This window comes from Pithys albifrons, chromosome 5 (assembly GCF_047495875.1).
Source record: "Pithys albifrons albifrons isolate INPA30051 chromosome 5, PitAlb_v1, whole genome shotgun sequence".
Lineage (NCBI taxonomy): Eukaryota > Metazoa > Chordata > Aves > Passeriformes > Thamnophilidae > Pithys > Pithys albifrons.
This window is the reverse complement of record NC_092462.1, coordinates 64,010,558-64,026,033: the sequence shown is the minus strand read 5'-3', so window position 1 is coordinate 64,026,033 and position 15,476 is coordinate 64,010,558. Positions and strand designations below refer to the sequence as shown.

Here is a 15,476-nt window from a genome sequence, read left to right as displayed (position 1 = left end):
AAGAAGGAAAGAGTTTCATCAGTGCAAAAAGATCCACAGGAAGTTGTTTCCTTTACTCCTTCTTAGACTATCCTCACACATTCCAGCAGAAGGACACAGTGACTGCTTTACCCGAACCTCTGGCACCGTCCTGGGGTGCAGCCTCACTGCAGCCCTGCAATGTCCTCTAAGAACCGCAACAGCTCAAGGCCACTCTCTGCTGAGCAAGGCCAATCTTAGCAGGAAACTAGTCAGGTAAAAGCTGAGTGAGCTTGGAGTTATGCCCAATGGACAGGCACATGAGCAATTTCTGTATTATTACTAGGAAACACACCTACCAAGAAGTCTTACACGTATTAGTTTCAACAGGTAACCTTTAACTCCACTCTTGCTCACAGTACCCGCCTTGCAAAAAAATAACAGGTGAATTTCTAAACTCTCATGTGTTACTAAATTTATCAGACACTGCTTTCTGTCTTGTTACTGACAAGTTTCATTATTTGAATCCAAAATAATTAAAACTTTGAGAATTAGGAGGCTTAAAGAAAAAAAATCTCAAACATGAACAAACTGAACTCAGTTTTAAGTGTACCAGACAGGAATTTAAAAAAAACACCACTAACAACAAAACTAACCAAAAAAATTATTTAATGCTGACAGATCAACTAGTTTTATTTAAAATTTGAGGCAGTAATCTCAGGGTAGAATTTCTTACTTTCCTCAAAGGACTTGCATGTAAGTCTTTCCCGCTCCTAAACATTCATTTTTTTTTTTACCCAACAGTTCATTACAATGAATATCACTCCCTCCTTTAGCAGTTAATTGCAAACCAACATTTTAAAAATTCTTCTACACTTCAGCAGGATAAAAATTCAGATAAAATTCTCTACTCAAGGTCAGTATTAATAAGCTTTTCAAAATCTGAGCAATTCTTCAGCATGGATTTAAACTGCTATTTATACGCCATTCAAGTGTTTCAGAAAAAATAAGCTGCAGAACTGCGGTAAGAATAGCAATTGATTGCTACATTAAAGTACTTGTCTTAGAAGTTGTTCTCACCATCATTCTGTCTTCATTCTCTGGCAAGTTGCAGTGTACTTACATTTCTGCTGCTGCTGACTGCACCCAGAGCATCTGCAGCCGAGGATTCGTTCACACGAACACAGACGATTTGGGACACCAAAATGCTTGTCACAAAAATACTGCCTTCGGAACATACACACATCAACAATTTGCATTCTTACATGTGCCAAACAGTACCTGCCAGTCTGGTCTCCTCTCACAAAAGCACTCAGTCCAAAAATCCTTTGCCACTGCAAAGCACAGTGATGAGGCACAGCAGCTTCTCTGACTTGTCGCTCTGCACGACTTAGGAAACGTTTTAGAAATAAACACCAACCTGTGGCTTCCTGAAGTCAAATGTTTGTTTTCTGCAGCGTAAAATTGTAACAAGAACCTTGGATTTCTGTCTCAGACTAGTGTTTTTACAGCATTAGCTCTTTTTAATAAGAGGAAAACCTGAATTCAAGCAAAGCAAAGCTACCAAACACAGTACAGCCTAAGAGCAGATACTGTGTAAATGAAAATCCGCAAGGCAAGCTTTCAGAATATTTGTTTCAACCATTAAATGAAAGTCTGACAAAACAGTGCTTACTGCTATCAAACCAATTTTCATCTAATCTATTTTACGACTTCCTCTTCCCATCAAGCATCTTTCTGAAGTGATCACCCAATTTTAAGGCCTTTGAGTACTGACAGGGAGAGGCAGGCAGACTGTCTGCAATTTCTCAACACATTATGGGTTTAAATAATTAAATAGAAACCCTAAAATTACATTATCCAGATCCCTGAAATTTTCTATGAGTTAGAAAAGTTATTATTGACCCTCATTACCTTTTCATCCTCTGCTTACTTTTCACTCTAAAACATCAGGCTGCAAAATCCTAAATTCTTCATTGAATTGTCTCCCTATTTTGGCTTTGTTTGTTTGTACATATCCTCTGTCTACAGACACACAGGGTAAACAATAATTTCACTGAAATAAAATTCTATTTAAATATATTTAAGTTGAAATACATTGAGACCTTTTCCAATTACTCCAAATAATGGGGCTACCTCAGTCTTCCTTGCTTTGCTCCAATGCTGATGTTGAAAGGAGGGGTCAGGCTGGAAGAGCAGGTGCTCCCATACCCCTGTGAGCACACTGGAATTGCCACATCCACCTGCTTTGAAAAAAGGATCGCAGAAGGACAGCAAAACTATAAGCAGCTCCAGAACTGCCCATGAGGACTATGAGCAGAGCACATGCCAAAAGCGAACACCCTAACGAACACATCTACCTAATTTGACAACAAAAACCCCTCTACAGGTAAATGCTTTCAGATGATTCAGAAAACTACTGTAAAAAATTTAAGTGGCACTGGGAAAAACAGTATTTTTCCAACAATTTTTATAAACACTCCTCACATACCACTAATTAACAATTTCAATGACAGTTCACACAGTATTTTTATCGTTCTGTAGAGATGAAATCATGAACATTGCATAGAGCAGCTTGAATGCCTCAGCAGAAATAGTATGTTAACATTATGTTTCACAGTCCAAAATGTACTGATTATTCTCAGTAGATCAGCACACAAACTTAAATACAAAAAATGACAACATGAGAAATGTGTTTGAAAAGCAAAAATAGAAGATACCTTACAAGTTACTTCAAGTATCTCTAGTATCAAAGCAAAATCACACTTTCCCCCAACTCTAGGGGAAAAAAATAAAATAAATCTGTATTTCTCACATGAAATGCATGTGTTAAATTACCTGCAGAACAGCTTTAAGTAACAACTTTTTTTTAATAGGGTTAAAGGTTCAATTCTGTGTTTGAAAATACATTAAAAAAATTATGATCTACAAGTTCATAAATGACAACAAATATGCAACCTTAATTGCCTGAACATGCAATTAAGTCAAAATGGCTCTGAAATAACACAAATCTACAGGCTGCAGATTACAGGTTAACGTTGAACACTAAAATCTGACAAGGTGACAAAAGTCCAAGGTGGAAGTTCGTTGTTCAGCCTTTCAGATCACACATCTTTTTATTCTTTCAAAAGTCAAGTTGAATGGTTTCTTCCCTTTTTCTCCTGTTTTAGATTACAATAAATTCAGCTCCTTCCTTTTTCTCTGCAAATAGATTTCTACATATAATATAAATTTAGCTCTAAGTGATGCTCCTTGATTTTCAGCTATGGGGAGATGCACAGTAATTTCTAAAGCTAAAAATCAACCACCAGTATCCCTGTGGTCTCTGTATGAGACCTACTTTTTGTTGTTCATGAAATGAGTACACAAATATAGTCATATCCTCAAGAAAGACATTACTTCTTGCAATTATTTCTTCATATTTAAATTAACTTTTAGAGCAGTCAGACTGCTTACCTCAGTGTTCTCTAACTATGAGAGGAGAGCAAATTACCAACAAATTATACCTTGCATCACTTTGTTAGGATAACAAGTAATGGGAAAATGGGAGTTCAAAAAGGTCCCAATTAGTCAATTAGGAATTTAGCAACTGAACAAATACTCAAGTAGCTTCACAACCAGTAAGACAGTACATGATACCAGTACTGTTGAAGGAGGTGGGAATAACCAAATTATCCTCATTTCCTTCATTATTCCTGGCCACATACCTTCCACAGCCTTGCTGGCACAAGTCTCTGTGTCACAACTCTGACCTGGAAACCTCTCTGGGTTAACACTTCCTTCACCCCAACCAGGTTAATCTCAGGAAACTGATTCACTTTGCCAATCCAGTTCTCCACATAACCACCCAAATGCTTGTGCAAGCACAAACTGTGACTAGGAAGGCGTATGGAGCAATAATGCAACCAGGCTGCATAGGTGGAGTAGGGACAGATCAGAATACTTGCAGTTCTCCAAACTAAAACACAGACATTCTCATTTTTCCCATCTGAAAAATCTCCCTGGAGAGCTTTTTTGAGCTGTGCTACAGATTATTCTTTCTTTTTTAAACATTTCCTTCAACACTCCTTTGTCCACTTTTCCTTGGACTACATGGTATCTGCTGCCTCTGCTACTTTCCTTCACCTCTCCTCAGCTTCTCCAGTCAGTGCCCTTCAGCTCCACTTCCACTCCCTCCTGTAACTCAGGAAGTCAACATTTGCTGCTATACAAGATGTTTCACGCAGCAATTCCAGATTTGACCCCGAGATTGGCTCAGTTGGTTAAAACTTGGCTGTAATAATGCCAAGGTCATGGGTTCAATTCCCCATATGGGCCATTGACTTAAGAGTTGGACTCGATGATCCTTGTGGGTCCCTTCCAGCTCAGAATAGTCTGTGATTACACTCCCAGCACACACAAAGCAGGAGGGATTTCTGCCCACATGTTCCAGTCCTTTCCATTCACACACAACACGAGTCAATTTAGAATTGCAGGAATTACCTTTATGCAAAGCTTTGTGGTAATTTCAACACAAACTGGTGTATGGCAACTGTCCCTGACAGGAATAGGCAAGGGCTTACAGAAAGGAAAGCATGACACTACATAGTGCAGAATCTTTTGTGAAACCAGGCTGCCATATCCAGATTGCACAATCTCCTAAACAAAAATAAAGAATTCTTGGAGAGCTCTTGGTGAACTTGCACTTCAAGAAGACACAAAAGATAAGCATAACAAGCTACAAATATATAACACAAAGAAAGACATAAAGCCTTAAGAATCTATTAAAGGGTCCAAACTTACTTCATCAGAAGCAGAGCGAAGACACTGGACAGCAGCCTGTTTTTTCATTTCCTCTAGTGTTAGATCAGAGCACTTCTTCTTACTCTTTCCCCATTTCTTGTAAGCTCCCTTTTCCCAGCCCAGGAAGATGTCATTCTCCTAAAATCAAAATAAAGAAATTACATTATTTAAAATACATTAATATCTCAGAACTATAGCAGACCAGGACTACAAATAACATACTGTTCAAAACAAAGCCAACCCCTTTCTATCTGCTAAAAACTACTTTTTTCCCAATTAAAAACTAATTTGATTACATAAAACTTGCACTTATTATTCAGAAAAGCACATGTACTTTTCACAGGACATGGAGGCTACTCACACTTCACTGCAATATTTTCCAGTTCCAAAGCACATTCATAAAGGTAATTTTATGGCCAACTTATGGCTGAATAGATTACTGTAATTTACACAAAGTATGTTAGAGAGTTTCACTGATCTCTGAAATAATAACGATGAAAAGCAAGTAGTTCAGAGTTAGGATCAAACTTAACAGAAAGTTAACCAAGCCAAAAGAAGAAAATACAATGTTAGATCCTGAACCTTCAACTTGGTCTCACAATGAACATTGTTATGGCCAGAGAAACCAGTGCCTGTCAAAAAATAACCCTGAACTATTTCAGAAAAGAATCAAGCACTGGGGGGTGTGGGTGAGGAGTTATGGCTGGCTTCTCAGACATGTAAGAACAATGAAGAACAATAAAATCAAAGCAGAATGCTATTGTATTATATGCAATCATCTGAAGATATGTAGCATCAATTTTACATGGGTTCTTAGGATTCACAGAATTTATTATCAGACTTGCTTATTCTTCACCTTCTGTTCACTTATATTTACATGATTTCCTGTATTCATCTCATGAAAGAAGTATTTTGGCTACCAGGAAAATCATCATTTAACATCTTATAATGGATGCTCATCTAAATCATCTTCTTCAGAGAGATCTGCAAACACCTGATGCCTTTCAGCCTACCTGTTCCAACCCTTCCAACACACCTGCTACTGCCTCTAAAGGAATCCAGGCTAAGGCTCACTCTCAGTGAAAAGAACTTCCAGTTCCCCGTGGTTTCAAAACAAAGTAAAAACAAGTTGTCAGTGAAACTAATTGAAAAAACAAGTTGAAACTAATTGTCTCTGTGCAATCAAGGAAAAAGATGGGGGAAAAGGGAGCAGAGAGAAACCAATCCTTTCCCGAAGCAGCCACTGCAGGACTGCCATTTGTGACTTTGTGTGACAGAGTCCTCAGTGAAGGAGCAGAGCAACTTGATGAATTTACTTCTTAGAGTCTTATTTGAGCACCAAAACTAGTGACTTGCATTTAGTGCTGAAAAAACAAAAAGCAACCAGTCACTCTAGTTTTCCTTATACTTGTGCAAGGTGCCAGTGATTCATTTAAAATGAGCAATTTGAACAGGCCACTGTTCTGTTATTAGAAGGATGAACAGAAAGAAATAATAGAAAAAATGAGAAAAACAAAATTATCAAAAAATAGGACATCTACACTTCATTTTTAAAAAATACATTTCTAAGTCTTTTCCAAAATTGTAGTTTATCTACATAAACAACAAGGGTGAAGAGGACTCTTAACTCTTCCAAATATTCATGTGCAAGCAAAGAAACTGATGAGAACCACCCAACCCTCACCACGCTCCCAAAGTCTGTCCTGTTCATCCAAATGAGCACAACTGCAAATGAAAAAATAAGGATATTTTTGGAATACCCTACTCAAAATGAAAATCCAGGCAAACCAGCAAATGTGTGCAAGTAACTTCATTTATTCTTGTTTTAACCTGAAAGTTCATTAAGACAACATCCACAGCAGGAAAGCATTTCCAAAATGCTGTATATTAAACTACTTGGTTTTCTCTGTGCCAACAAAGCTTTGGTGTGTTTTAACTCCTCTCTGCAGAGCAGCTTTACCAGCTGTCTGCCAGCAGAGAAGCAAGAACCTTCACGCTTACAGAAATTTATGTCATACACCCCAAAGAGTGAGTTTATGTACCTGTGAGAGACAGAGAGGAACTCTGCTTTTAGGATGACTAAACGGACAGTGGAGGGGGAAAAGAGAGAAAGACAATTCAGTAGTTTCAAATAGCTGAAATTAGCCTCTCAACTTTTTTCCCCTCTCTTTGTCTCCAGTGGTCAGGAGCCCATCAACAGCTTAACTCCTAAGACTGGAAAGTATTAAGTCCATGACAAACAGGAAAGAAACAGTCCAACCAAGCATTCTGTATGCATGAAAGCAAGTAAACTAGTTCCTCTACATGGAACGAATCACTAAGGAATTCTGCTCTCTTCACCTCCTACATGCCTTCATTTGCCTTGTTTCCTAACAGAACTAGGGATCATGAGATAATGCTCATTTTAATGCAAGAGCTCTACCACAACTTTGAATTTTCACAATTCTGTTCAAGGGTCACTGAAGGTTTCACAAAAGCAAAGCTGCGCCAAAGTTACAGATTTAAAGAGTGTGCATACACACAGAAGAAAGACTAAAAGTTGGCTTACAAAATTCTAACACTTAAACCAGACTATCATTACCTTCATTTTTAAGGGATGGCCACCCAATATTAAGTAAATATCAACTGAAAGCCAGTGTCCTCTGGATACTGAAAAAAACCCAAGGATCTGGTGTTTAATTCAATCTTGATTTAAGATACAGGCACAAATTTTAGAAAGACATTTGGAATTTGTTGACCCTATTGAACTATGCAAAAGCAGCAATTCCACCACTTCTCTCCACACTATCCAGAAACTGGAGAAGCAAAAGAAAAGCAAGTTGGTAGTGATTCTGCTTTCCTTTGCTGTAAAGAGAAATACCTACTGTCTGTAAGAAAATAATGTGCTATCTTGCGATAAGACTGAAGTAAAATCATTATGAAGCTCCCAGTTCACATAAATGGTAACATTAGAGAGGGAAACATAACCTCTTGCTTCTGAAAAAGGGAAAAAGGAAGACACTGTGTACTACAGGCCAGCCAGTCTCACCCTTGTGCCTGGCAAGATCCTGGAGCAGACCTTTCTGGAAACTGCACTAAGGCACATGGGAAATAAGGAGGCAATTGGTGACAGCCAAGGGCAGATCATGCCTGACAAATTTGGTGGCCTTCTATGACAGAGTTACAGCACTGATGGATAAGGGAGGAGCAAATGACATCATCTACCTGGCCTTGTGCATAGCTTGTGACACTGTCCCACACAACTGCCTTGTCTCTAAACTGGAAAGAAGACACGGATTTGACAGATGGACCACGCAGTGGATAAGGCACTGTCTGGACAGTCACACTCACAAAGCTGCAGTCAATGGCTTGCTGTCCAAGTGGAGAACAGTGGCAGACGGCATTGCTCGGGGTCTGGGCAATCCCAAGCACAAGTATAGGCTGGGCAGAGAACAGATTTGGAGCAGCCTGAAGAAAGAGGAGTGATGGGGGTTTGGTTGATGGGAAGCTCAACAGGAGCCAGCAACGTGCTCTCACAGTACAGAAAGCCAAGTGGGTCTCAGGCTGCACCAAAAGCAGCTCAAGGGAGATGATTCTGCCCCTCTGCTCCACTCTCACAAGGTCCCACCTGGAGTGCTGTGTCCAGTTCTGTGGCCCTCAACACAAAAAGGACATGGACCCACAGAAGTGAGTCCAGAGGAGAGGCCACAAGAGGGCTGGAGCACCTCTCCTATGAGACAGGCTGAGAGAGTTGGGGTTGTTCAGCCTGGAGAAGAGAACACTCCAGGGAGACCTTACAGCACCTTCTAGTACTTTTAGGGACTACAGCGAGAGCTGGAGATGGACTTTTGATAAGGGCATGTGGTGATAGAATGAGAGGGAATGGCATTAAAGGGAAGGAGGATAGGTTTAGATATTAGAAAAGAATTCTTTACTCAGATGTTTGTGAGGCATTGGAAAGGTTGTGCCATAAAGTTCCCCATCCCTGAAAGGGATGAAGATCAGACTGGATGGGGCTTCGAGCAACCTGGTCTAGTGGAAGGTGTCCCTGTCCAGGGTGGGGGGTTGGAACTAGATGAGCTTTATGATCCCGTCCAAACCAAACCATTCAATTGATGCCGAAGGGGTTTTTTTGATTTTTCAATTTTCATATTTTGTAGATTTTAGGAACACAGTAAATGTAATGCTGTAAAATTAATATTCAGCAGCTTGTAGCATAAAATCCTTCTATCTCTACCCCTGTTCCAGAACAGGCAGCTAAGATCTGCCAGCTATTTAGTCTCTCTCTCAAGGTACCAGATTAAAGAATATCAGAAGAGAACATAAACATGGAGCAGTGTGACCCGAAGCCCTGGAGAGCGTCCAAAGAACCTTCGTGTGCTGAAGAAGAGGAGGTGGATGAAGACAGAGGGTCCCAATGACCCCAGTCCCAATTCAACAGGGGTGGGAACTGGGAGGGGACAGAAGTGGAACTGGACATGTGGACAGCAGTGATTGGATAAGTTATATTATAAAAGCTATAGAACTTAGAGCTTGCAGAGGCACACCCGTCGATGTATTCCTGGATGAGCGGGGTTGCTCATTAAAGTGCCTGCCCATTATCTTATCTCCTACAAAACTTGGCTCGGAGTCTTTTTTACAGACTTTTACGGCAACACAATGATTCCATGACAAATTGTATCAAAAATGGACTAAGTCTTCACCAGTCCCAGGAGGATGTCACAACTGAGAATGTGGGGAAACCTCCAACAGACCACAAGCGTATTTCACCTTTAAGATTATTCAACAAGTAGAACATAAAAATATGTTCAGTGATCTCCCCTGAAAAAATGCTTCTGCTAAAATGAGATTCAGGAAAAACTCTCACAGATTGCTTAAAGCCACAGGGATGGACACCTTTTCATAATTAAACTCATTATAATTGCTGAGAAAGGTCTATGAGAGGCCAGAATCAGCTTAAACATTCCTTCCAGGCCGCCTCAAACTGTGACAAAGAGATAATACATAGCCAAGACCCTTTGGAAGAAAACACAAGAACTCAGCTTATATTCCCTAAAGGAAATGCAACAAGAAGTTCAGCAGACAACGAGCAGATTCTTCAGTGAGCAGCACAAGCTCTCTCCATGACAAAAATCATGTTATCACAGAACAGAGAGGACTGTGGAAAACATTCTTTAATGTTATATAATTACTCCAAATCCAGGTATTACCAGGAAAAGAATCCATCTTAGACATTCAGTGAAAAGCCAGGGAACCATTTAGCCACTCAGCCACCTCTTTCCCAGCTGCTGCAACCAGAACTTTACAATCCTGTGCAGCTGGACTGTAACAGAACAGACCACATCACCCAGTGCTGTGACCTCAAGGTCATCAGGGTATCTGGGACTGATGGCAAGCAGGGAAGAACTCTACCCATCCAAATTAATCAACCTAAGTATAAAACCCTGTAATTTGAGTTTCCGTCATTTATAAACTCTTGCTTATAATCCTACCAACTTGAAAGGGCAGTCTATATGATATTCACTAACTGGAAGTAACTCTAGGCTAAAACTAAGCAGAACAAATTTGTCACACCCACTCCCAAGAATGAGAGAACATGCAAATGCTGCATCTGTTGAAATCTTATGTTTGTTGAGCAGGCTGCCTTTAGAAGAAAATTTAGCAAGGCTATAGCTACAGCTATAAAGACGTGATTTTACTTACAACTCTGACCTACATGGCAGAAAAGAAAGTCAAGAACTCCACAGAAACTGCCACCACAGAGTCAAGGTGTCTGAAAGCGACATGTTACAACTGGAGAAGTTATTTCATAGCATTTATGGGTGCTCTCTTGGATTTAGAAACAAAGTTCTGTGTCAAGCATCACCGTAATCACCTGATTTCAAAGAATATCTGTAGTGTACATCTATGCTTCGAGAAATGTGGCAAGTGAATGGGCCACACACTGGTCTGTACACCACAAACACTAAGGGGGTTCTCAGCAAGCCCCAGAATCCCAATCAGTACAATTGTACCAGCACAGAGACGGCTGCAAATAAACCCTGACTGCTGGGAGGCCTCGCCAGCCTGGCCCTTGAGCTTGTATCTCTGCTTTGCATTATGTAAGCCCTTGTGAGAAGGCATTGGTAGTCACTGCTTAACAGCAAAAAAGGAAGCAGCAGTTCAACACGAACACTCACACCAATATGAGCGCAGAAGAGAGTTGGAAACAAAGTTTCTCAGATAACCACAGTCCTTGAGAAGAAATGCGTTTCTTCTGCACTAACACATAAGTTGAAACTGAAGTTCACTACTCTGAAACCTGCACAGTTTGAGCAAATACAATGCCCTGGGAGCCTCCTGCTGAGCTCTAGCCCCTGCCACTGCAATTCCCACCCCTGAAACGGGATAAAGAACACAAATGCACAGTCCATGACACTCCAGACCTGTTCTTGACCTATCACCAGAGAAATACAGAACAGATCAGTTACTGCATCATTAGCAAATCAAATGCCAACTAAAAATTAAATAAGTTTCCTGAGGCACGTGCTTTTACAGAAAAGCCCCTGCACTGCCTCACTGAAGAGGAATACACATCTGCCCAGTTCTTCTTACAAAATTAATACTGCACACAAAAAAATTTCTTCCCAAAGTTTTAGTTATATAGTCCCCAGCTATATTGCCCCATCCTGGAAAGGGATGAGTGCGGGACTACAGCTAAGTTTTCCTCCATAATTTTTGAACTTAGTTACCTGAGCTTTTAGAAAACAGTTTAACTTTTGTATTAATAAGTAAACCTTAAGGGTAAAATAATTTCAGGATATGGTACCATCCCCTAAATATGGCAAATCGGTCCTTTCTTCAGTTTACATGTTTATGTAAGAGAAAAAGAGGGGGTTTATTCCCAGTACTGAAAACATACACATTTGAGTAATCCAAACATTTTAAATTAATCATATAAAAACGTGCAGGCAGAAGTCTTGGTCTCACAGTTCCCCTTCCCACCTAGCTATTCTTTCCTTCACATACAAATTTCCACAACTTGAATTTTACATGGTTAGTTTGGGTAATGATCAAAAAACAGTAACAAACTAAACTGAGAACGTTTTGCATTCAAGAAATTTATTTCTCTGTGTTGCTGGTGAACTTTGGCATTTACTGACACATGTGTGCAGCAGCCACACTGCACTTCCCTGCTGCAACTGAACCCACTCTGCATATTGTAATGCATTAAGAACAATTGTGTTTGAATGACTCAAAGCTATTTATTCAGGATGATATAAGAACAGGTGAAACTATACTAGAGATGCAGCACTGTCACTTTTTCTTAAACAGGCATACCAGCCAGATTAACATTTAATAGAGGCAGCACAGAGCAACAAATCCTCATTTCTCCTCCTATCTTTAGGTTATGGATGAGATTTTCACTTCAAAACACATCCATAAAACCACATCCTCTTCTTGCAAAAATACACACGTGAAAAATTAATATCTTTTACTAGCACTTAAATCCAGACATCAGGTCCCTCTACTGGGTTAATATGGGATGGCAGGAGAAAAAACCTCCCACATTTGACGGGATCTGGGAAGCTCCACGTGCCCCACAGGAGTGGTCACCAAAGTGTCTCGTGTCACCAGCACATGCCAGACAAATGCAGAGCAAAGTAATGACATCCCCATCCCTGTTCAGAGGGTCAGGCCAAAAGCATTTACGGAGATAAAACCACAGGGTAAAGTCCTACAACACAACATGCATGGGCAGAGGTGTCTCTTCCTCTGCTCTGTTACTCTCCTAATATAAGAAAGAAAACCACATTTTGGACTATAAATATGTAATTGCTAATGATGAGAAAGCAACAATAAAAGCTCTGAGCAGAGAGTCAGCAGAAGTGAGTTGTCATTCGGAAGACTTTTTATGCCTCTATGTAAAAGGTTACCTGAATGGAACTACTTTCCATCAGTCTACAAATAATTAGTCTTCCAGAATAAAAGCCTCCCTCTTAAAAACTTAAAAATCAAAAGCACAAATCTCATCCTGATCACAGAGAAACCTGGTTTACAGCACAACAGCTACTTAATTCTGAGTTTAAAAAATACTGGTTTTTTAAAAAAAAAATTTAAGATTTTTACTCTTGAGGGTCAGAAAAAAATACGTGAACTTTGAAAAATTAGTTGCAAGTAGATGAAAAGCAACAGAAGTCACTTGATAAGGAAAGTATGCATAGTAAACACTTTTAGACCTTCCTGCTGCAGGACCAAAGGCTTACAAACAAAGTCTTGATTTCATGGAGTCTCCAGCTGTTGCATTTGTGGGGGTTTTTTAAATGAAGGCTCTGTCCCTTCAAAAGGGAGAGCAGTCTACAGGGACAAGCTGACAGGTCTAAAACACAAATCTGTTATATTCAAAACCAGTTAGGCCTACAAATAGTATATGAAAGATACAACATGGATTTTAATACTGTACAAATAACATTCATTGTTTCACACAAAATATATTTTAAGGCAACGCCTTCTGCTTCCCACAGATTATACTATCTTCATGTAATATTTACTGTATCACAGACCAGTTTGGGAAACTAAGAATCATAGAATCACAGAATCGATTGGGTTGGAAAAGACCTCCAACATCATCAAGTCCAACCCTTGGTCCAACTCCAGTCCCTTTACCAGATCATGGCACTCAGTGCCACGGCCAATCTCAGTTGAAAAACCTCCAGGGATGGTGAATCCACCACCTCTCTGGGCAGCCCATTCCAATGCCTGATTACTCTCTCTGGAAAGAATTTTTTTTCTGATCTTCATCTTAAATTTCCCCTGGCAGAGCTTGAGCCCGTGCTCCCTTGTCCTATTGCTGAGTGCCTGGGAGAAGAGACCAACCCCCACCTGGCTAGAACTTCCCTTCAGGTAGTTGTAGACAGTGATGAGGTCACCTCTGAGCCTCCTCTTCTCCAGGCTAAACAACCCCAGCTCCCTCAGCCTCTCCCCATAGGACTTGTGCTCCAGTCCCTTCTCCAGCCTTGTTGCTCTTCTCTGAACCCGCTCCAGCATCTCAATATCCTTTCTGAACTGAGGGGCCCAGAACTGAACACAACACTCAAGGTATTCTGATTAAAAATTAATCCAGTCTGAAGTCAAAAGGCTGTCTCACAATGTTCAGATCTTCACCAACAGTAATTCTGTTGGTCCCCAAAAGCTAAAAATCTGTCAGTAATTTAATGATTTTCTCCTTAATTTATCCTTTATTCTAAAGAAAGAAAATTCAGTAATAAAATGCAAACAATAAAAGCATATATACTTAACAGACACAGTGGTTTCCAAGCATTTTGAACAGAAACCATTGATAGGCCTCAAATCTTAAAAAAAAACCCAAACCAAACAAACAAAAAAACACCAAAAAAAAAAGGAAACAACAAAAACACCAAAACAAAATGACCCCACAAACACACCTAAATAATACATATGTTATATAACATGGTCCAACAGATCAACAGATTCCCTTTAGCAATTTCAGCCCTGTAGACATCAAAAATATGTGTAAAAAGCTTGTAAGCAAGCACCACCTTTATTTATAGGAAGAAAAGGGCAAAACTTCAACTGAAGTCCTTACTTGTCTTCTGATATGACAAACCCCAAAGTATTTCTATGAACTGTATCATATCACAGGAGTCAAGGAAAATGTGCAAACGTAATTCACAGTCTTTGTATTCTCTACTCCATCTGCCAACGCTGCGGAAAAAAATCCCAAAGAGCCTCCTCCTTCCACCCTCTTAAACCCTCCCACCAGCAATATCATTGCTGCCAATAAAAAGGAGGGGAGAGGGAAATAAAAAAGAACAGAAAAAACAGTGCATACTAAGAAGGAAGGACTGCTTAAAAACTTTTACATGTTAAGCTTTTAGATTCACTTCCAAAAGGAGTAAGTCTGGCTGGAATAAGAATCGTGCTCTAGATGCCAATGATAACTAAGGTACCTTGAGTACTTGAGTATTTAGAAACAAAGCAAAACAATGAGCAAATTCAAAACTAGCTGGTTTTGACGATAACAAACATTAAAAGTTTGTATATTTATAGGATGTTACAGTAATTCTTAATAGGTATGTATAATATATGTACAACTACAGCAGTCCTGAAAATCTTGGTACCATAGTGCAGTTTACCGTAAACAAGTTTCCTCTGCTGGAAGCTCTCTAGTCCTTTGAGACACAGCTGGGCAAAACACACTTGCTTCTAAATTTTCCCAATATTTTAATAAATATTTCAGTTAAAGTCAATGAGTCAGAATACAAACTGCAAGCATTCCAGTAAAATTTGGTTCCAGTGTATTAGGGTTTTACTTTCAACTGTGTTTTCTATACTTGCAAAAACTCTCTGGAAATTCACGACTTACTGATCTAACATTTTGTGATAGTGATACTGCAATGATTCCCAACACAGATCATTCTAACTGGGAAAGGCATAGAATTAATATTACTAATAAAACCAAACAAAACACAAACAACAAAAAAAAAGACTCCAAAAACCTCCCAGACTCGCACACATACAAAAAGAAAAAAAAAAAGGAAAGAAAAACCAATACAATCCTTCCCCTCCCTCCTTAACCTTATCTTCTGTCCACACATCAAACGATCTCACTGTACAGAGACAGAAAATATTAGAGGGAGCCACAGATGTCTGCAACAGAATCAAGACCAAAACCCACATATTAAATATTACTAACAAACCAGAAGGAAACACCCTTCTTATTCTCAGAAATGACCATATTCTTTTGAAATTCGTAT

The 15,476-nt window shown here is 39.6% G+C and overlaps 1 protein-coding gene across 1 annotated transcript in view; it reads right to left on the bottom strand.

The window, feature by feature from the left end:
• The window catches only part of KIAA0232 (KIAA0232 ortholog), a 67,346-nt gene that overhangs the window by 29,167 nt on the left and 22,703 nt on the right, over positions 1-15,476 (bottom strand). Inside the window, exon 3 of the mRNA XM_071556844.1 lies at positions 4,741-4,878. Within this exon, the coding sequence (XP_071412945.1) occupies positions 4,741-4,878 (138 nt within the window). The remainder of the gene's footprint in view (positions 1-4,740; positions 4,879-15,476) is intronic.